Source organism: Sturnus vulgaris, chromosome 14, assembly GCF_052056855.1.
Source record: "Sturnus vulgaris isolate bStuVul1 chromosome 14, bStuVul1.hap1, whole genome shotgun sequence".
Classification (NCBI taxonomy): domain Eukaryota; kingdom Metazoa; phylum Chordata; class Aves; order Passeriformes; family Sturnidae; genus Sturnus; species Sturnus vulgaris.
The window spans coordinates 9,567,370-9,587,908 of record NC_142256.1 but is presented as its reverse complement, the minus strand read 5'-3'; the positions used below and the strand labels follow the sequence as shown (position 1 = coordinate 9,587,908).

At 50.1% G+C, this 20,539-nt stretch overlaps 2 protein-coding genes and 1 long non-coding RNA gene across 52 annotated transcripts in view; 1 reads left to right on the top strand and 2 right to left on the bottom strand.

Annotated features, from left to right (window-relative positions):
* The window catches only part of LOC148222142 (uncharacterized), an 86,744-nt gene extending 76,764 nt beyond the window's left edge, over window positions 1–9,980 (bottom strand). For 3 of the 50 annotated variants that reach the window (XR_015806697.1, XR_015806700.1, XR_015806701.1), the window contains exon 1: window positions 9,646–9,931. The gene's annotated coding sequence lies outside the window, so the exon portion shown is untranslated. Of the gene's footprint in view, window positions 1–4,274; window positions 4,411–6,980; window positions 7,728–9,645 lie in introns of those variants that run through there. The other 47 variants (XR_015806707.1, XR_015806711.1, XR_015806719.1 and 44 more) reach the window with 34 other exon arrangements.
* An 897-nt stretch (window positions 9,981–10,877) lies between these two features.
* Window positions 10,878–14,000, top strand: POU3F4 (POU class 3 homeobox 4). The gene has a single exon (XM_014886199.2). The coding sequence runs from the start codon at window positions 10,893–10,895 to the stop codon at window positions 12,006–12,008; it is 1,116 nt and encodes a 371-aa protein (XP_014741685.2). The 5' UTR covers window positions 10,878–10,892; the 3' UTR covers window positions 12,009–14,000.
* Window positions 14,001–14,806: 806 nt separating this feature from the next.
* LOC148222141 (uncharacterized) lies at window positions 14,807–17,021 on the bottom strand. The gene is made up of 2 exons (XR_015806696.1): window positions 16,948–17,021; window positions 14,807–15,116 (listed from the first exon to the last, which is right to left on the bottom strand). It is a non-coding gene; the product is annotated as an uncharacterized LOC148222141 (long non-coding RNA).
* Between the last annotated feature and the right edge of the window lie 3,518 nt (window positions 17,022–20,539).

Below are 20,539 nucleotides of genomic sequence, written 5' to 3'. Positions count from 1 at the left end.
AAAATACAAAGTGCAGTTCTAGCTCAGTCCTTGGTGGATGTCAGGCACGGCTGGAAAACTATTGCAGGTGTTATTTTAAATGAAAAAAAGTGAAGGGTGTAATAAGAATGGAGGTCAAAGCATTTCCAGACTTGCAAGGGTTAGATCTTACCAACAGAGTAAAATATTTAAGCTTTAACAGAAAGCTATAAATGCAAATATATATAAAATGAAGCATAAAGTAGGCTTCTTATAGAAATTCATCTCTCCTAACATGAACAGTACAAATATTTCACAACATGTCAAACCCACTGTATCTGTACATTCATGCTTTCCTCACTCCTGGCTCTACTACCACACAGAAATGTAATTTAACAGCACTGGTAACAGTTTTCCAATCTTGGGGCATGGAACCTCTATCCCAAGGACCTGGTTAATAAATGGCAATAAATGTAAACAAAAGGCAGAAGGAGGAGACAGCAGCAGAGGGCTCAAACCCAGCCCAGCTGCCCTTACCCCCAGCCACCCCCTAAAATCACCCAGATCCATCCCTGCAGATCGAGCTGCCATGTGGTTGTTTTCTAAAACAACATCTCACTCTGCTGTGGAAGAAATTTAGTCCTCATTCCTCTTTAATATTCATATGGAACAGAGCTACATTAACACGAAGTTTTAATTTCAGAAACATTCTGACATTTACCGAGAACAGATTCCAGCCCTGGTTTCACACCAGGGTTTTTTTTTCCATTATCACTGTTATTACTGGTATTAGTATCACTGCAGAAGTGATTAAAAGGTCCTGGATGTCTCATTAAAATAGTCTGGATCTACTTCCCTCTTCAGCACCAAGATACAATCTGTTGTTTTATAAATGGGAACCATCTTCCTGGAAATTAAATTTGAAGTATTGCCTGTTCCTCTTTTCCTTGTGAAATATATGCACTTTTTGCTGTTAAAATTGAATGTAAGAAATATTCTAAATATTCGAAGCAGAGGAAAGAATAGTTATTACTGAATTCTGAATGCTCCCCAGATCTACTCATAAAATGTGAAAATAATAAAAGAGCAGCAACAAACCAACTCCTCAAAACTCTCAAGGAGGTTGAGGAGAGAGATCCCTCATGGAAGGCAACAGTTTTGGTCTCTACATCTATTTTCAGGTGCTCATTTCAGCACAGGCTTATGATTTTCCAAAAGGGCTGGTTTAGCTGCAATTTTGGGAAAATGCATTTTTGTTTCCCGAGATAGCCCAGCAGTTTAAGTCCAAATGTTTGTGTCTCAGAGCTCTTTTCCATATCCTCCACTAAATAGGAATTCAAAGAGTCTTAGGTGCAGATTAAATGCTTTCAAAAATCAATTCTAGGCTGGCATAGAAGTCAACCAGTCTGACCTCGTGATTACAGACTAAACACTTCCTTAGGAAGCAAAGTGGAGCAATATTTCATGTTTCAATGATTATTTCAGATAGCAGCACCACAAATAAAAACAAGAAACCGTGGCGACATTTTTAAAAGTTTATCTAGGGATAATTGCATGAGGAATTAAAAGAAGCCTCAACAGAGGGGTGGGATATTGTAGCATTAAAGTCCATTAACAAAAGGGAATATTCAATAAACAGCTCATCCAAACTCTAACAGGCACTTTGGTTTTCATGGAGTTTTGAGAAAAAAGAGAATCATATAACTCAGTTTCTACCTGATTATTCTGATGTTTTTACTTCTGGAACCTTAATCTCAAGCCACAAAATGGCAAAGAAAGCAGCAGTGAGATATATATTTATTCCAGTGTCTGAGTCCAAACTGCCTTGGGACTGATACAAAAATCTGCTCCTTCAGTTCCATATTCCTGAGGACAGAGCTCAGATTTAATGCCCAAGGACTCCTGTGCCTTGCAACAGCATTTTTATTTTCCTTCTTACCAGTGTCAATAGCAGGGTAACGCCAGAGCTTTCACATAAACGTTTGCCTTGGTTTGATCCTCTAAATGTGCTACCCAGTAATTAAATCCAGTTTGTATTTTTAAAGTGCACATGGAGCACTGTTCCACACAGAGCCAAACTGCCTTGCATTTGTCTCCACCATCTCTCAGTTCTGGGAAATCCATAAATTCATTTGTCAAAGGTAAAAATACTCCAGCAAAACTCCTTCTAAATCTTTTGAAATGGTTTGTTCAAACTCTTGACATAGCGTTTTGCTCTAAACAAATTTCTAGACAGCCCTGTGATTTTCCATCTCAAAATATACTGTTTCCCTGCCATGAAACTGGAACAGAGGGTCTGAGAGAAAGGAAATTATTAAGCATTCTAGTGGGTTTTTTTCCAACAAAAACTAAGATAGAGGTCAATGAATAAGTATGTGCAGGCTGGAACTTAAATCCTCTGGGGTGACTGTAGGCTAATTAATAATTAATGCCAGAGACATGGTGTTTGAAATGCAGATGTGATAACTGGAGGCCTGGCAAAGCTGTTCAGAGGAAGCAGATTTGGATGCTATAGGGAATAGGCACTCCCTTGCCGGCTGGCTCTGAAAGCAGACCTGGGTGCAAAGCAGGGCCTATGGTTTAGATTATATTCCCCTCAGCTGTTAATTACCTGAACCTACTTTGAAGTTTTTCTCTTTTTATCCTCTGCATGAAAAGAGATTGGTTCAGCCAAGGGACTTGAAAAAATGATCAAATACATGGAGTAGAGGAGGGGAATAGAACTTCAGATATAAAAAAGATAAGGAAGAAAAACACTCAGGGAAACACACAGGAACATATTAGGAAGTGCCCGAGTGTGGCTCGATGTTTCAAGCGAGTTGTGCTGCTCTAAGTTATTTCAGCCATTAAGCAGAACCCCCCCGTGTTTTAGGAATAGATTTGTTAAAAGGGATCTCTCACTGTATGTATAGAGTTTACAGTAATTATTTGATGAAAGTACCATAGGTGATTTCCTATGCTATTTTTAATTCAATAAAGTCATTTAAACCTCCTTGTGTTTGGGGCTATTTAATGAGGTGTGCAACATTAGCAGAATCACCAATGAGCTGTTACTGCAAATATTCAGATTTTGCTAAAAAATGCTCATTCTTGCCAAGGAGAGAGACGGGCACAGGATGGGCTCCTCGCTGCCACTGCAAGGAAAAGGGAGCAGGTACCCTCAGCACCGCGGCTCCTTGGGCCTCCGGGGGGGCACCTGAGGGCAACTGAACTATTTTCACAGCAAGAGGGGAGTGGGGTGGCCCAGCAGGGCTTGGCACAGACAGAGGTGGGGAGGCAGAGGGGTGGGGATGAAGACGGAGAGAGGCAGGGGTGATGGGGATGAAGATAGAGAGAGGCAGGGGTGATGGGGGTGAAGATAGAGAGAGGCAGGGGTGATGGGGATGAAGATAGAGGGACGCGGGGGTGATGGGGATGAAGATAGAGGGACACGGGGGTGATGGGGATGAAGACAGCGCTGGGAATGCTGGTGGGGACGCACAGGTGACGGGGATGAAGGTGGGGATGAAGGCAGGGGTGATGGCCTTGAAGATGCTGCCCGCATCCCGCGGGCGGACGGGAAGTGTTTGGGGTAACGCAGGAAAACATCCTGTGACCAAAGGGGGTGTGGGGTACCCCTTGTGACACCGCTGTCCCAGCGAAGGAGCCCGCAGGGTGCGCGGGGCCGGTCCCTCCGGTCCCCCCGGTGCCCCGGTCCCGGTGCGGGTCTCCGGGCGCTGCCGGCCCCGCTCGCCCGGAGCCGCCCGGGTCGCTGCGGCCGGAGGGGCCGCGGAATCGCCTCTTGCTTTGCAGAGACAGATCGATCCCTTTTCAAAGCGACTCCAGAGTCGCTTTTTTTGACGCTCTTCCCCGCTCGTTAGAGCCCGCCCGTTCAAAGGCGAAACTTCCCAGCAACTTCACTAAAACCCTTTGAACCAGGGGGATGACAGTGGTATTATAATTTTTTTTTCTGGCTCTACCTTTTTTTTTCTTTTTCCCTGCAGTAGGGTGAAGCAATCTCTGATGAACTCAGGGCTGGCTGCGTTTAAAAATTAATTCGCAAATGCCTGTCTTCAAGGCGCAGGCGTCTCGCGTTTACACCTATCACCTTGGAATCGCGGCGCAGCTTCTCCTCCTGCTGATGTGGAGAGCCCACCTCGGCCCAAAACAAGAATTTTTACCCATTTTTCTCTTTCCCAGCACCGTCTTTCACCGTGACGTAAGGAACACGCGGCTGTACTACAGCCTTACGCATAGGTGTACACCTGAGTGATGCTCTGGCTCCTTTGAGGGGTAATTCCCGGTGCCGCCGGCTTCTCCAGCTCTGGGATAGTTACCTGCGGCTACAACTCCCAGGTGAAGGGGATGAGTCGGTCCCAGGGCGGAAAATGCCTCGATTTCCACCAAAACGGGCGTGGGAAGCGCCTCCGTGTCCACATCACGGGCGTGGGGTGGCCCGGGAGAGCCACGCCTGGGGGGCAGAGGGGCTTTTAATGGAATCACAACAGCCACACGGTTCCCTATTAAATCCTGCTAATTTTCTAGGTGAAGGCTGTGAAGTGAATGTGAGGAAGCATTAAAAGGGAATTGAATTTGCATTCCTTATGCTACAGGCACATGTTTACATGACCTTTAAAACAGAATTAAAGCTGTATCATCAGCAGCTGTAGGCAATTCACATTACTAAGGCAATCAAATCAGAAGGCTAAACTAACTATAAAACATAAATTAAACTGATAGAGAATCATCCTAATTCAGTAGGTTTACTTGCAATTTACTTATCCGCTACTAGTAATTTCTAAACAGTTTGGAGAAGAGGCAAATAGGAAATACTTGGACGTGGCACTTCAAGACCGTGTTGTCCGAGGGGGGAGCCGGCTCTCCCGGGGTTCTCCATCAGGGAGCGCGGGGATAACACGGGCCCCTAGAGCTCCACGAAGGGACTGCAAACTGATACCTGCATGGCTAAACCCCAGTTCTGTAGGTTGGCTCAAGCCTCCCCCGCACTCCTTTCCTCTCTGGAGGACCCTCGGAGACGCCGTTGATTTTCTAAAATATGAAATAACTCAATATCCAATACAGCTCGCGTTGCACCGCTGCCTTCTGCCCCCTCCCCCATCCCCAAAGGGACACTTTCCAACGTCTGAAGCACGGGAAAAAAAAAAAAAAAAAAAAAAAAAAAATCGATACCGCCGGTGATTTCATTAAAAGTTTGCAGAGCGCCTTTCCCCGTCTCCGCTCCGGCGCTCCCGGGTGGAGCGGGGCGGGCCCCGGGCACCCCCTGCCCCGGGCAGCCCCTACTTTGATTTATTCCCATTTATTTCTCGCAGCCCAGGGCTGTCTCCCCCGCTTTGATGGCGACTCCCCCGTGTGCGCTCCCCCGCGCCCCGCGGTGATTTATCGCTCGCCCGCCTCCCCCTGAACTTCTCCCCCGCAGCCCCCGGGACCCCCCGCCCCGGGCAGGCCACGGAGGGGAAAGGATGCTGCAGCCTCCAGAGCCTTTCACCGGGGCTCTGCTGGGCGGGGGGAAAAGAAAAAAGCTGCCAGGAGGTGCCAGGGAACCGCACACGCTGGGGATGGAGCGGATGGAGCTTTGGCAGGAGTTGTTGGGGGGTTTTTTTGGGGGGGGGCCCACGGAGGGCTCGCAGTCTCGGCCACGCGTGACCGAACGACACCCAGCCTGCCTCACCATCACCATCACCATCCTGCACTGCCCAAGCTCGATTCACGAAGGAAACATCTTTTAGCAACGCAGCCTGGCCTGAAAGTTCATTTTTATAACAGCTTTGGTTGGCGCGATCTGAAGGAAGCGGGGAGGAAACTTTCCACCGAGCCGTAAACACAAGAAAGTCTGTGAGAAAACCAAGAATTAGCAGCAGCAGCATCTACGTATTTATAAACGTAAATCTAGGGATGACGAGGCGCTTCAAAATGCAGGAGGCGTTTCAATCCCTCTGCGAGATCAGGAGCATCGCTGGATGCTTTGCACGCCGACTGCTACAGCTGGAAAAGCGTATAGTTAAATAAATAATAAATAAATAAATGAAAGGGAAAACACAACACATGAACCCAAACCCCACATGGAAATTGCTCGGTAAGCTACCAAACAGCAGCGCAGGTATTTGTCATCCAAGGAACAGAGCGATTTGTCTTCAATGTCTCATTAGTCAACAGAGGTTAACTAGCGAGCCAGTTAGTGCGTGCTCAAATCCAACCCATTCTCCTTTAAATATGTCTGAGCAGAAATCTGTCCGTTCGGGGATTGTATTTGGATTATTTCTAAAGAACAGGCGGGATGGCCTCTGGGGTGGCAGGAGCTGGGGGTGCCCATCTCTGACCTCATGCCCCCGTTTGCTGGGAGAAGGTTCACAGGAAAAAAAAAAAAAAAAAGAACCAAAACAAAACAACAAAACACAACCAACAACCAAAAAACCACGGGATTTCGGTCCGCGATGAAACCAGCGCGTTCTTGTCATCACGCCTGTTTGAATGGCACGGTGAGGAAAGTGCCTACGTAAAAGGGAAGGGATCGGCATTGTTGTGGGGTCTATTAACTCCTGCCGTGACCTCAGGAGCTGCCACGCACCGCCCGAGCAGGAGACGGGAGCGGGGCCGCAGCCCCTTCCCCGCCGCCTCTCCCCATCCACACTTCTCCTCCAAACACAACAACCCCCAATTCGTGGATTTCACAGACGGCGAGACCGGTCCCGGAGCAAAAATGTGCACTTTGGAGAGACTTCCCGCAATATTTACGATTTTTTTTTTTTTTTTTGCTCCGTCAACCAAATGTTCGAGACAAGACCTCCTAAAATCGACCCAGCTCAAAAATAACAGTGACCTGAACATGACGGTGTAGTGAACAAATGAACGACATTTTTTTCCCCGCAGCAAGTACATTTTTCAAATATCAACAACGTGGAAAGAAAAGGATATTAATAACAATAATAGTAATAATAACAATAACAGGCGATTCGAACAGAGGAGCAAAGAGTCGCCCAAACCGCTTCGGAAATCGCAGCAGTTAGAATACAAATACTATTTACCTTGTGATTTTTTCCTGCCCGGGATTGGCTTTATTGTCCCTCCCTGGACCAGCCCAGCCGCAGCCACGCTCCCTCCGTGCCGGGCTCTTTGCTGCCGGGCTGGTGCTGGGAGAGATTTGGGGGGGGGGCTGCATTCATTCTTATATTAGGACTAGTTTAATTTGCAATCTGTCAGTCCATCTCCTGGCTGTGGCTCGGAGATGGCAGTGTGGCTCTCTCCCTCCTCTCTCCCTGCACAGCATTTACTCACGTTCAAGAGCAGCCAACAGAGACCAAAAAAAAAAAAAAAAAAAAAAAAAAAGGAACTAATTGAGCTTGTGTCGGTATTGGCTAATTTCTGCTAATACTCTGTAAATTCCTTTTTGCTTCCTAAGCTTCCCCCACGCTGGTTAGGTGTTCCCAAAGCCTCTCCGGAGCTCCAGGAGCCGCTTTCTCAGCACTGATGGGCGGCTGGGCTCCAGCAGGAGCCCCAGCGCCTGGATGTACACAATGCAAACCTTAACTCCTGGCTCCAGAAACGGTTAAATTGCCCTTTCCCAGCCCCCACCCCCGTTATGATTGACTCTGTTTTTAAATTTGCACTTGTTCCCACCAAGCGCAATCTAACTCGTCCTGTCTCTAAAGTGAACTTGTGTTGAAGGTGAAGTTTTCAATATAGAGGTCACGACACCGAGGCACAGCTTACCGCTCCGAGCTTCATGCTGTATTAAACACAATCAAAACGAACCCCTTTTAGACCTTTTTTTTTTTTTTTTCCCTTTCTCTCTCCTTCCCCTCCCGCGGGTGAACAATGAGAGGAGGGGGGGGGGGGAAGGGAGAAAAAAAAAATCTCTTAAATATAATAAAATCAGCTCTGTCACGATAATAAACGCGTTGGTGGGTTCAGGTCCCAACCTCCAGCCCGTGGAGCCGGTGGGGAAGGCGAGCGCATCCCGACAGGAGCTCTTAAAGGGGAATGTGTGGGGCTGCAGCGGGGAGGGCCAGCCCTGCCCCACGCGTGGGTGACACCGCCGGTGCCACCGAGGGGACGGCGACGGCCGAGCCACGCAGCCGGGTGACCCCAGAAAGCCCCGGAGCCGCCTGTGCCAGGGGGACTCCACACAATCCCGGCTCCCGCACTTCAAAGCGGGGCGCTCTCCATAGCGACTTCTCGCTGCCCCAGGACGGTGGCTGCCTCCAGCTATTGTGCGAGCTTTTTCACGCCAAAGATTTAGCAGAAAAAATAGATATTAAAGCGAGTTATTTGCGGAGGAAACGCGGGTCCCTCCGGGGTGAGGGCACCCAGAGCCAAAGGGCTCCAGCGCACAGTCCGAACCCAAAAAGTTTTTTTAAATTTTTTTTTTTAATAAAAAAAAACTTTATTGGGTTTCGGTCTATGAAAAATAAGTTACAAATTCTTGCAACAGTAGCTTTGCATGTACTTATTTTTCTCCCATGTCCAGACGGGGTCGGCTATTGAATAAGGCTCTTTTATTCTGCATGGGGCAGGGGATTTGTGGCCATGGTCCCCCTTTTATTCCTCTCTCTATGGAAACCCAGATCATGGGGAGAAAAATGCGAGGCTGAATAAAGAAAAGCAGCAGAAAGGACCGCTTGAGAGCGGCATCTGTTACACTTGGGAAGTTAGACTGACAGGAAAGAGCTAAAGAAACCCTCTCCAGCAGATTAGTTAGAACAGCAAGAAGATTTAACTATATGCAGATAAAACACTATAAAATCCACCATACTCTGCTATAGGCGAGGTGAGAGCCGCCTCGGCAGGAGCAGAGCCGGGCTCTGCCTTAGCTACATTTGCAGCAAAGATTAAAATGGGACGTTCGGGGTTTTATTTCCCTGCCAGAGACTCTGCCTTAATTAAACGGCGGATCTGAACATCTATTTTCACGGGCAATGGGATTTGAAAAATTGTTTCGGAAGTTAAAGTGCAAATTAATTTTAAATAATTTAGTTACGTTTTCATACAGTGCGGATTTGATGTTGTGGGGGGTTGGTGGTTTTTTTTTTTTTTCTGTTTTTTTTTTTCCCCGCGGGCTGCGGTGATGTTTATTTCGAGGAGTTGTGAAGGCGGAGAGTGTGGGGGGGGGGGGGGGAAGGAAAGAAGGGGGGGAGAGGGAAAAAAAAAAAAAAAAAAGGAAAGGGGAAAAAATAAAAAGGAAAGGCTAAAAAAAACAACGAGGAAGAAGCTGCTGCTGCTATAACTCCTTCCCTGCCCTCCCCGCGCTCGGGCGGGCTCGGCCGCGGAGCTGCGCGCCCCGCACCGCCCGCACAGCCCCGCGCCGGGACCGCGGCTCCAGCGGGGACGTCCCCATGTCCCGACCCTCCCGCTGACCCCCCCGCCGCACACCTCCCACCGCCGCCCCTCTACCCGCAAACTTCATTTTTTTCTATTTACTTTTTCCTTATTTTTGATTTATTTTCCGAGTCGCACCACACCCCCCCTTCCCCTCCCCGCACCCCCGCGGGTGCGCAGCGCAGCGCTGCACCGGCGGGGACACGCAGAGTCCCCGATATATCGCGATTTGCCCCAGCCCGCTCTGCTCCTCACCACCCAGCCCTGCCTTTACCCCTCTCACACGCTGCCCCGGCGAGAAATTATTGTGATTATTATTATTATAATGAGGAAAGCGATGGGACCCGGCTCGGAAGGAACCAGAGGAGCGCTCACCTTATTTAGATCTATTTTCTCATTTTCTTGAATTTTCTTCAGATCTGTCTTCTCAGAGAAACTAATGCCTTAATGACTTTCTGGTAGCTGCAAGCCTTCTTTTATTTCTGCTAAATATATGAAAATGTATGCAAATTTAAATCAAGCTTAACCTAGGAGCTCTTGCAATATATTTAATGGAATTTCAAACCAATAAGGGGACTCTGATGCAGTCTTCTGGAAGTGCAAATATAATTACGCAGCTCGGTTACCTCCAAAACGATGCAGGGAAAGGTCATTTTGGAACTCGGGAGCGGGTCGGGGGTCCCGGGGCTGCGCCTGTGCCCGCCCCGCCGGGGCTCCGCGGGTGCGGGGCTCTGCCCGCCGGGCCCGGCCGAGCCGGGGGGCTCCGCGCTCCCCCCGCTCCTCCCGCGGGGGGGTCCCGGGGACCGCACGCTCCTTTTCTCTCATTCTTTTCCCTTTTTCACACGGTTTTTTTTTTTCCCCCTCTCTTTTTCCCTTTTTTTTTTCTCCCCGGTTTTGCCCTGCAGCCCGCCCGCCAGGCGCGCACCGGCGAACTTTGGGGAGCATCCACCGGGGGTTTACCGGCGGTGAGGCCGGGAAGCTCATTCTTTTGAGGCTGTTTTTTATTATTTGGGGCTTTTCTCGATTTTTTCTGTTTTTCCCTGCCGACCGAGCGCCGCACGGCCCGGGCCAGGCGAGGACGCGCGGCTCGGGACAGGCGCACCGGGGGAAGAGCGGAGCGGGCGCCGCGCACCCGGAGCGCGGCCGGGCCGGCGGGCGGGGGCAGCGCCGCACCGGGGTGGTCCCGCGGGGCTGCCGCCGGGGCGCCGCCGTTTAACCTCTGCCCGCCGCTAATCGCTCCCCATTTAAGCCGTGCCCCCCGCGCCCCCCCGTTCCCAGGCGCTCCCCATTTAAGCCGTACCCCCCCCTCCCCTCCTCGGGCCCCGCCGCTCCCCGCCCGGCGAGGAAGGAGTTAAGCGGCGGGGCCGCCTCGCGCCCGGCCCCCGGTGCCGGCGGAGTGATTCACTTCCTGCCTCGCGCCCGCGCGGCCACGACGCCCCGCCCCACGGGGGCTCGCCCCGCCCACGCACCGCGTCCATTGGTGAGCTCTGCCGGCGGCGCGCTCCCATTGGCCGGCGCGGGTGCCAGTCATGGCGCGGCCGCCGCCGGGCCGCCGTGCCGGTGGATGTCAAAGGCTGGCGCGGCGGCGGCGGCACAGTATAACTCGTGGGGCTGCCGCGGCCATGGCCACAGCCGCCTCCAACCCCTACGGCCTGCTGGGCGCCGGCGCGCTCGCCCACGCCGAGGGCGCGGGCATGCAGCAGGGCAGCCCGTTCCGCAGCCCGCAGAAGCTGCTGCAGAGCGAGTACCTGCAGGGCGTCCCCGGCAATGGGCACCCGCTGGGGCATCACTGGGTGACCAGCCTGAGCGACGGCGCGCCCTGGCCCGCGGCGCTGGCGGGCGGCCCGCTGGAGCAGCCCGACGTGAAGCCGGGCCGCGAGGACCTGCAGCTGGGCGCCATCATCCACCACCGCTCGCCCCACGTCTCCCATCACTCGCCCCACGCCAACCACCCCAGCGCCTGGGGCGCCAGCCCGGCGCACAGCGCCTCGCTGGCCGCCCCCCCCGCCGCCGCCGCCGCCGCCGCCGGGCAGCCCCTGAGCGTGTACTCGCAGGGCGGGTTCGCGGTGGGCGGCATGCTGGAGCACGGCGGGCTCACCCCGCCGCCCGCCGCCGCCGCCGGCCAGGGCTTGCACCCGGGGCTGCGCGGCGAGGCCGGCGGCGAGCACGGCGAGCTGGGCGGCCACCACTGCCAGGACCACTCGGACGAGGAGACGCCGACCTCGGACGAGCTGGAGCAGTTCGCCAAGCAGTTCAAGCAGCGCCGCATCAAGCTGGGCTTCACCCAGGCCGACGTGGGGCTGGCGCTGGGCACCCTGTACGGGAACGTCTTCTCGCAGACCACCATCTGCCGCTTCGAGGCCCTGCAGCTGAGCTTCAAGAACATGTGCAAGCTGAAGCCGCTGCTGAACAAGTGGCTGGAGGAGGCCGACTCCTCCACCGGCAGCCCCACGAGCATCGACAAGATCGCGGCGCAGGGGAGGAAGAGGAAGAAGCGGACCTCCATCGAGGTGAGTGTCAAGGGCGTGCTGGAGACGCACTTCCTCAAGTGCCCCAAGCCGGCCGCCCAGGAGATCTCCTCGCTGGCGGACAGCCTGCAGCTGGAGAAGGAGGTGGTGCGGGTCTGGTTCTGCAACCGGCGGCAGAAGGAGAAGCGCATGACCCCGCCGGGCGAGCAGCCGCAGCACGACGTGTACTCGCACGGCGTGAAAACGGACACGGCCTGCCACGACCTCTGACCGCGGGCTGCGGCCACGGGACTGCCCGGCCCCGGGACTGCCCGGCCGCGGGACTGCCCGCCGGGCTTTAACTTATGGTTTCGGGAGACGCGGCGAGGGGTCCCCGCCCGCCGCCGCCTCGGCAATATTTTTTTTTTTTTTCCTCTCTCCGACCTTTCCGCTGATCACACACGGTTGTTTACTCGCAGACAAGGTTTGTTTTCGGTCTCCGCTAGGACGAAGGAAAAAAAAAAAAAAAGACACAAAAAAAAAAAAAAATAAACCAACCCATCGAGAAACAAAACTCAAATAAAAAGGAAGAAAAAAAAAACCAGAAAAAAAAGGGAAAACCCGTGGAAAAATAGAAAATTAAAAAAAAAAGAACGAAAAACCCGACTGAAAAGGAAAGACAGATGTGTGCCTATGAATAACCTTCCAGCGCCTTGGTTATATCAGCTGTATTTCAGGTGAATCTGTTTTACAATAGACTAGTTTTGCATTTTTAAAGACTTATATAGCGTTTTTAAATGTCCTGAGGTGTTTTACTACAAACTGTACACAATATTTGTGACCTAATTTGTATCGAATTGAGCAGTCCAAACGTTGCTCCCTTTCCCCGAGCGCCGGCAGTGTCACCGAGCGGGGCCGGGGCAGGGCGGCCGCGGCCCTTCCTCACCCCCACCCCCGAGGAGATGGGGCTCGGAGCCCCGCACCGATGTGAAGAACAGGCTTATTTGTTGCAGCTTTTTTTCCTTCCTTTTCAAGAACTTCCCAACACCGTAAAACGGTCGGGTCACAAGCCTGACCTTCCCCCCACTCCCCTCCTCCACTTCTTCTCCCAAGGAAAAAAAAAAATTATTTATATATAAAATAATTATTTCTAAGAGATTTACCCGAAATTAAGCATCACAACCAAACCCGTGGCATTTGCCAGTCTTTTTCTTTCCGAAGATGAGTTGGGCTTTTTGATCAGCGCCAGACTGAGAGGTCTGTAGTAAAACACCTTTATCCTTCTGCGCTTTCGCTTCGGAAATCGGTTTCTCTGTATTTTGTTTCGATAGTGAAGAGGAATGAGGTGTCGGCGGGGAGGGAGGCAGGGAGGGAGGGAAGGGGACAGAAAACGCCCGCATTTGGTTCACGCTGAGCTTCTTTCCGCGTCGCAGGGAGATGCTGGATTTGTGGAAAAGCTTTTCTATGGGGAGGGGAAGGGGGTGGCGGGGAAGGAAAAAAAAATCATAATAATCACCGACAAAACATGGAGAAAAAACAAAAAAAAAACCAAACAACAACAAACCCTCAACCACCAAAACAAAGTCACTAAAACGCTACCAACGCCGTTTTTTTCGGGCGCAGGGAAGTGCCGAGCTGCACCCGCCCCCTTGGTCCCCCTGTCCCTCTGTCCCTCCCAGCCCGTGTTGTCCCCAAGGGCGGGGGGGGGGGGGGGGTCTGTGTGTCTGTCTGTCTGTCTGTCCGTGTGTGTGCTCGCTTCCCCCCCCCCGAGCCCCGCGCTGCTCCCGCACCCCCGGGGCCGCCGGGCAGGGCCGGGCTCCCCCCATCCCATCCCATCCCATCCCATCCCATCCCATCCCCTCCGCTCCCGGGGCTGCACCCGCGGCCCCCCGAGGGCCGGGCCGGTCCCCGCTCCGCGCAGATCCCGCACAGCATCCCCCCCCCTCCTCCTCCTCCTCCTCCTCCTCCTCCCACCCTTCTTCTCCTCTCCCCTTCCCCTCCTCCAGATTTTTTCCTTTCGACATTTATATTTTTCAAGTATTTTTCAGTAAGCGCTAAAAAAAAAGAAAAAAAAAAATGAAGCAAAAAAAAGGAAAAAAAAAATAGAAATTAAGAGAAAAAAGAAAAAAAAAATCTCGACACTGAGGACCTGCCTATTTCTGCCAACTTTATAACTGTACAGTTTTGTATATTAAACGTTTTTTGGAAGTTATTAATTTAAAGAAAGATCATTTAGTTTATTCATTTAGTAACTGATGTATAATAAACGCTATTTTCATTAAAGGTTGCTTTTTTCAACTATTTTATCCAAAATTGCCTATTGCAGTTGCCAACAATTATTTATTTTCAATAAATTCCGCATTATGTTTAAAAAAAAAAAAGAAAGAAAACGTTTCAGAAAGAAACAACAAAAAAAATGAAGCCTAAATGGGTGTCGGATAAAAATAATAACGAAACACACGAGTGGCTGTAACGTTTGGTTGTCGACCAGTTTTAGTCAAGGGGTTTATATCGACGCAATATTTTATTGTTGTAAAAGGAAAAAAAAAAAAAAAACACCAAAAAAAAAAAAAAAGGTTTAAATAAACATTTTTACGAAAGAAAAAGAAAATAGCTGGAAAAGTGCGGGTGCGTGGTTTGTGCGCTGGCCGAGCCGGGGTGCGGGGGCTCCTCCGACCCCCCCAGCCCCGGGCACGGCCGGGGGGGCTGAAGGGGCCGGTGCCGGCAGTGCCGCTGACACCTGCCGCGGCTTCGGGGTGGAAAAAAAAAAAAAAAAGCTCTTTTTGGGGTGGAAGAAGGTCTGTGCGGTTTTTGCGGGGCCGGGGCAGCGTGTGTCCGTATAGAGCCGCGTGTCGGTGCGTTCCTTGTGTATCAATATTTGTGCGCGTCCCGGCCATGCGGGTCCCGGCGCCGGGGAGCGGCAACGAGCGGGGGGCACCGGGCAAGTTTCTTTTGTTCCTGCCGTGCCCCCGCCCACCCTGCCCGGGCCGCGGCCGCCGGGAGCGGAGGGGCCGCAGCTCCGAGCCCCGTCCCCGCCCCGGGGGGAGGAACAATACCGCTTTAATCACATCGAGCGCCGTGAAACGGGCGAGCTCCGGCCGCGGCGGCCGCCCGGGTGCAGAGGGAGGCAGGGAAGCGGTAAAAACTTCAAGGGATCGCCAGCGAAACGGCCTTTTATTATTATTATTGTTATTATTTTTTCTCCTCCTTTCTGAAGCCGAACCTCGGAGAAAACAATGCCCAACCCTTCTGCCAGCAGTGTAGCGGGGGGAGAAATTACCTTTAGGAATAATCGTGAGGAGCGGCCCGAGCAGGGAGCGAGCTCTCGTCTTCAATAAGCAGCACTTGAGTGGACAGGAGCCTTCCCACTGCACTGCCAGCACACCAAGCCTCCCGTACCTGGGAGCGAGAGGGATTTGGGATGTGAACAGTGGGCGATGCATTGTTTCTGAACCATAAAAGTGATTTATTTCATTGGTAAATCTCTGTGAGCTGCAGCACCGCGGCCTTGAGGGCAGCGGGGCCTGCGCTGGCCCCGGGTGGCTCCGCTGAGGGACCACGACCTGCAGCTCTGTCCTGAAGGATTACAGCAGCGGCAGAAGGAAATACAAGCCCCAAAAGCCCGGTTTGTGTCAGCTCCAGGAGCAGGATGAATGTGGCGTGGGGACCAAAGCAGGAGTAAACAGCCGTGGTTTGTAAACAGCCCCAGCTGAGGACGCGGAGGAAAAGCTGCAGGTTAAAACCGGCTGCAGGTTAAAACCAGCCCCGAGTGCTCACGGTGGCTCTGAGCATGCAGGGCACAGAAAGGCAAAGCTCTTAAAGACAGCCTTGGTTTGGAGGAGGGACGGAAGGCGTTTCACTGAAATTAGCCCGTTTTAGAGCCCTTTGGCTGCTCTGTAAATACAACCACAGCGAGGGCTGGGTTATGTCTTATTTTAAAACAAATTAGCTTGAGACAAAAGAGATGCAATGAAAGACGGAATCAAGTAAGTTTATAAACAGAAGCACTTCAAAAGGCTGCTGGAAAGCCGGAGAAAAGAGGAGAATTTCGTTGAAAGAAATAATCTCTGCTGGTTATTGCCCATCGGTTTCAGTGTTCCTGCGAGCAAAAGGAAACTCTTTTGTGCCACCTAATGTTAAGTACAGATCACTGTTGTCTTCTTGGCTGCCCATCATCCATGGTGAGCTGGGGAGGCCTCGGGGTGCTGAGCCCATCAGGGTGGAGCCCAGCACCCCAAAGTCCCACCAAACCAAGGACAGGGAGAGAGAAACTTCAGCTTCGCAGTTACCTTCTGAATTTAGGGTTTTTTGTTTTAAAAAAGAACTCAGGAGGGGGTGGAGAGAAGCACGGGGTAGAATCATAAGAATGAAAGACTCCAAATTTGGGTTTTGTTATAAAAAAGTAGCTGCAGAACGAGCACATCCAGAGTTTATATAAGCTGCCCACCCCCAAGCTCCATCTCAGCAGCCTCTGGGTTTGGGGGAGCTTCTCTTTCCACTCTCCTCAAGAACCCAAGTGGCCTGGCCTTTGCACACCCGTGTCTCCCAGCTGGAAGAATTTTGGTGTGTACTTAGCAGCCATTCACATGAATTTAGTATGTAAATATCTTACACAGTCCTTTAAAGAAGGGGCTGAAAGCAAGTGTTTCTCCAATAACAATAAATTGCGCTGTTTTTGTGATTTTAATGGTGAGTGTTAAATATCTTTAGCAATTTTTGAGGCTGAATCGTCCATGCTTTTCATATTATACTAAAAAAAAAACCAACCAGGGGCTTCCTTTGGGTTAAGTTTTAAATATTTGTAAGCTGTGCTCTTTAAAGATGGCCAGGACATGGGAGAGAGTTCTCTTGAAAGCAGAAAATTACTAGAAGTAAGCAGAGGTGCCATTTCACTTTAGGCTGGTCATTATAGATCATTCAAAATATGGACTAGTCAATCCATGCCTAGACTACATTTGACCAAGATGTTTTTAAAATCTCTCAAAATCTAGTATTTCGAGTTTTTCTTTCTGTATTTTTAGGTATCGATTCCCTAGGTTCAGGCAGAACAGATGAGAGAAACCTGGTTCTCTTGGGCTGCATCCATGTACCAAAACCACCACTGATTTTAGAGCACATCCACATGTGGATAGAGGCACGTTTAAAACCTCAGTCCTTCCCCCAGGAGCTTGTGGGGCTGGGGGTGGATGCCCTGATCCCAAAACCCAGACAAAATTCACTGTTTACTCACCAGAGCAGCTTCCCTGTAATCAGTGAGCTCACCATGCAAATGGAGTTATTAATTAGTATTTGCACAACTGAATTCCAAGGTTCCATCCTAGAAAAAAAAAAATATACAATATTTCAGGCAGGTGACCAATCCTGCTCAATATCCCCCCAAAATACCCACAGACATCAGGACCTGCATTCATACTCACTTTCCCCTTTTTCCAGCATCCTGTAACCAATAGACTGGAAAGGCTCCACAGCAATTACATATTTAGGATATGTGATAGCTGCAGTTAAGATCTTTACGACTGATTGCAGGATAAAATTTACTTCAAATGTGCAAGAGCCCATTTTTAAACCTCAGTCTTTCAGCTGCTTTGCATTAGAGATATTCCAAAGAATCAAAAGCAATTAGAGAGTACTAAGTCTAAATGGTAAATAATTTCCAAATCAAAACCTTTATTAAAGCAATAAGCATCTATTTTTGTTAACACTGTAAGAGATGGAAAGAGCCAAAGTAAAGAACTTTTGGTTTAATGTCATGGAAAGAAAGCCAGACTTCTATGCTGAAGAGCAGTATAGGAAATCTCACCCCAAGTGGGTTTGGGGGTTGAGTTTGAAAGACTTGGGAAAGCAGGACAAGCAGAAGGATTTAAAACTCCAGTTTTTGTGGTGGGGATGGGAGTAGGGATGGTTTGCACATGCCTGACATGGGATCTGTAGGTGGATCCGTGGCTCCCGATTCCCAGCGAGCGCCTCGGTGGCTTGCAAATATTTGTAGAATCACGTCCCTAATTAGAGTGGTAAAACAGTATTAAATCTTGGGATGGGGGAGAAAGAGGAGAGCGAGGAAGAGCTGTCACTGGCCAGAGCCTGTCAACAAGAAGTTAAAAAGTCCAATGGTAAATCTCATTTCTGGGAGCTCTGGGTTTGCAGAGCCATCGACCGGCGGCTCCGGGCTCAGCGGCTCCTGATCGATGCTCTGCTGGCACAGAGCACCACACTGAGGAGCTGGGGGCTGCTAAAATGGGCATATTTCAAACAGGGACTCTGAAAAGCTGGGCAGCAGCTCTCCTCACCCCTGGTGTTATTTAGACACCCAAAATGCTGCCCCATTATTCCATCACCAGATTTTATTTTTTTTTAAATGATGCCAGTCCTTGACTTCTGCACCTCGAGTACAAATAATATTTACCCAGCATAGAAGCGCCATTTCTGAACCCAAGTTGTTTTCCTTTTTGGCCAAAGCATGAAGTTTTGTTTTGCATATTCATCTTCAGACTTCGGGAAGGAAAAATCAAATTAAATCAAATCAAATCAGCCCACAGATCTTACTCACCAAAAAATGGCTGGGGGAGATGAGAGTGTCTGAGCTCCCCTGCCATCACTGAAGGGCAACTGGAGGTAACACGAGCTGCTCCCCATCCAGGGCTTGTACTTCTGTCCAGATTATGGGATTAGTCTCTGTTACATCTATCTACAGTTGGGAACTTGTGATCCAGTTAAAGCAGCTTGAAAGGCGCCCAGCAGGTGCTGGGGGTCCGACTCCGTGGCACAAATTCTGTGAGTTACAGGGGCAAAGCAGGGCTGGCCTTGTGCCGGGCTTCCCAAGGCTCCACACGGCTGGGGGAGACAGGGAAAAAAATCAAAATCCTGCCAGAAAACACTCCCAGACAGGGAGAATCTGCCACAGCCTCTTTTTTCCACCCTAAATCTTGAAATTGAGTTGTTAATGCTTAAATACAAACACTGTCAGATGTGAGTTTATGATTCTTTGCTGCTCCACACACATCACACGGACACAGGGGATCTCCTACACCTCAGAAATGCAAATTCAGCTCTGGAATTCTGAGTTTGCAGAAACTGTCCTGTAAATGTCACGGGGGATTACCAAATCTACAAAGATTACAGCTCTGCATACGTTCAGACTATTGACTTAAAACTTTATTATCTTTGATATAAATTCTTCACAAAGGAAACAATTCAGCAGTGGGAATTCTGTCCACGTCAAGCTTTTGCAAGCTTGGAATCCTTCTGTACAATCCTGCTTTTCACTAGAGTGGGCAGATCTCTGTAGGTGATGCTATACCAATCCAACAGAGCACCTTAAAACCACAAAATCCTGCCTTGCTCAGCCCAAACTTCTCCCAGCTGCAGCAGAGAGAGGATGCAACACACTCCCAGTTATTCAGCCGTGAGGAGTTTTTAGTAGAAAATGTAATGGTGTGGGGTTTATTCTCGTTTGTTCTTCGTAGTGTAGTAAAGCTGTAGTAGAGCCTCAGAAAATCTGCCTTTGTAACAAGATCTCTGCAGAAATGAATACATGGTGATGTGGCTGGCAGTGGTTTGCTCAGAAAAATATGCAGTTGCATAGTAAGATATTTATAACAGGATTAGATTTCAAGTACAAAGCTCAAGTTCAAAGATTTTTCAGGATGGTGCACGAGAAAATGACAAACTCAGATTTTTTTTTTTTTGAGTTCCCAGTTCTCTGTGGTGGAGAACCTTTGTGGTAAAGCATCACTTGGAGCTGTCTCAGCTGGACCTGGGAAAATCGTGGCCCCTTCCCAGGCATCCCAGGATGGGATGCAGATGAGCAGAACAGATGCTGGGAAAGGCCCTGGGCTCCCCTCCCTGTGATCTCTCCTGCCTCTGACTCCACGGGGTTGGATTTTAGGGCACAGCAAGCTGCACATCTCACATCCATGTTGGCTCTCAACCCTCTGTGCAGGACTTTTCCTTCTTGGGAACAAACCCTGTGGAATCTCCCTGAATGCCACTCCTTGGACAGAAACAGTGCTGGACAAATTCCAACCCAGTCCAGTGAGAGAGAGCACCCCTTACAGGACCTCCATCCTAAATCCAGGTTAAAAACTAAACTCTACCCAGCTTTATGCCCATTTCCTGTGCTGCACACCAGTTTAGATGATCTCCAAATATAAAACTCGCTGTGAACATTCCCTATCTGTAACATTCTTCATCTTTGTCCATAAAATACTTTTTTGCTGGTTTGTCCAATATAAAGCACATCAAATGAAAGAATACCAGAATTCTTTTAGCAGAAAAGACTCGAGGTTTTTTTCCTTATTTCCTACAGAAAACACATCCACCTCTCATCCTGAGTTGTTGCTAATTCTTGTGGGCACAGGAGTGGTAAAAGGGATGAGTTAGGTGGTGCCTGTTTCAATCCCCATCACCACAAGTGTCTTCCCAAGGGATTTATTCCATGCCATTTCTTTCTCTTGCCCCAACCTAAGCCAGGAAAATGCACTGTGGGAATTGTGACGCCTCATATATTCCAAGGGAGAGGATAATAATAAACTGGGCTGCTCTGACCTTTTTGGGATTGGTGCTGCTTGATCCCTCCTGTCCACAGTGGTGACCTGGGGGATGCCAGTCCAGCTACAGCACAGTGAAAAGGTTAAAGTCAGTGTTTATGGGTCTATTAAATGTTTATGGTCTTTCACAGGCCATACCAGGCATTAAAATTATGATAGCTCGTTCCCATAACAAACACTGGAATGAGAAGGGAAAATGGCAGAGTGTGAGGCTGGTTTGAGGTGCTGCACTGAGGGCAGTGAGGGAATGTGTTGCATCCTCTCTCTGCTGCAGCT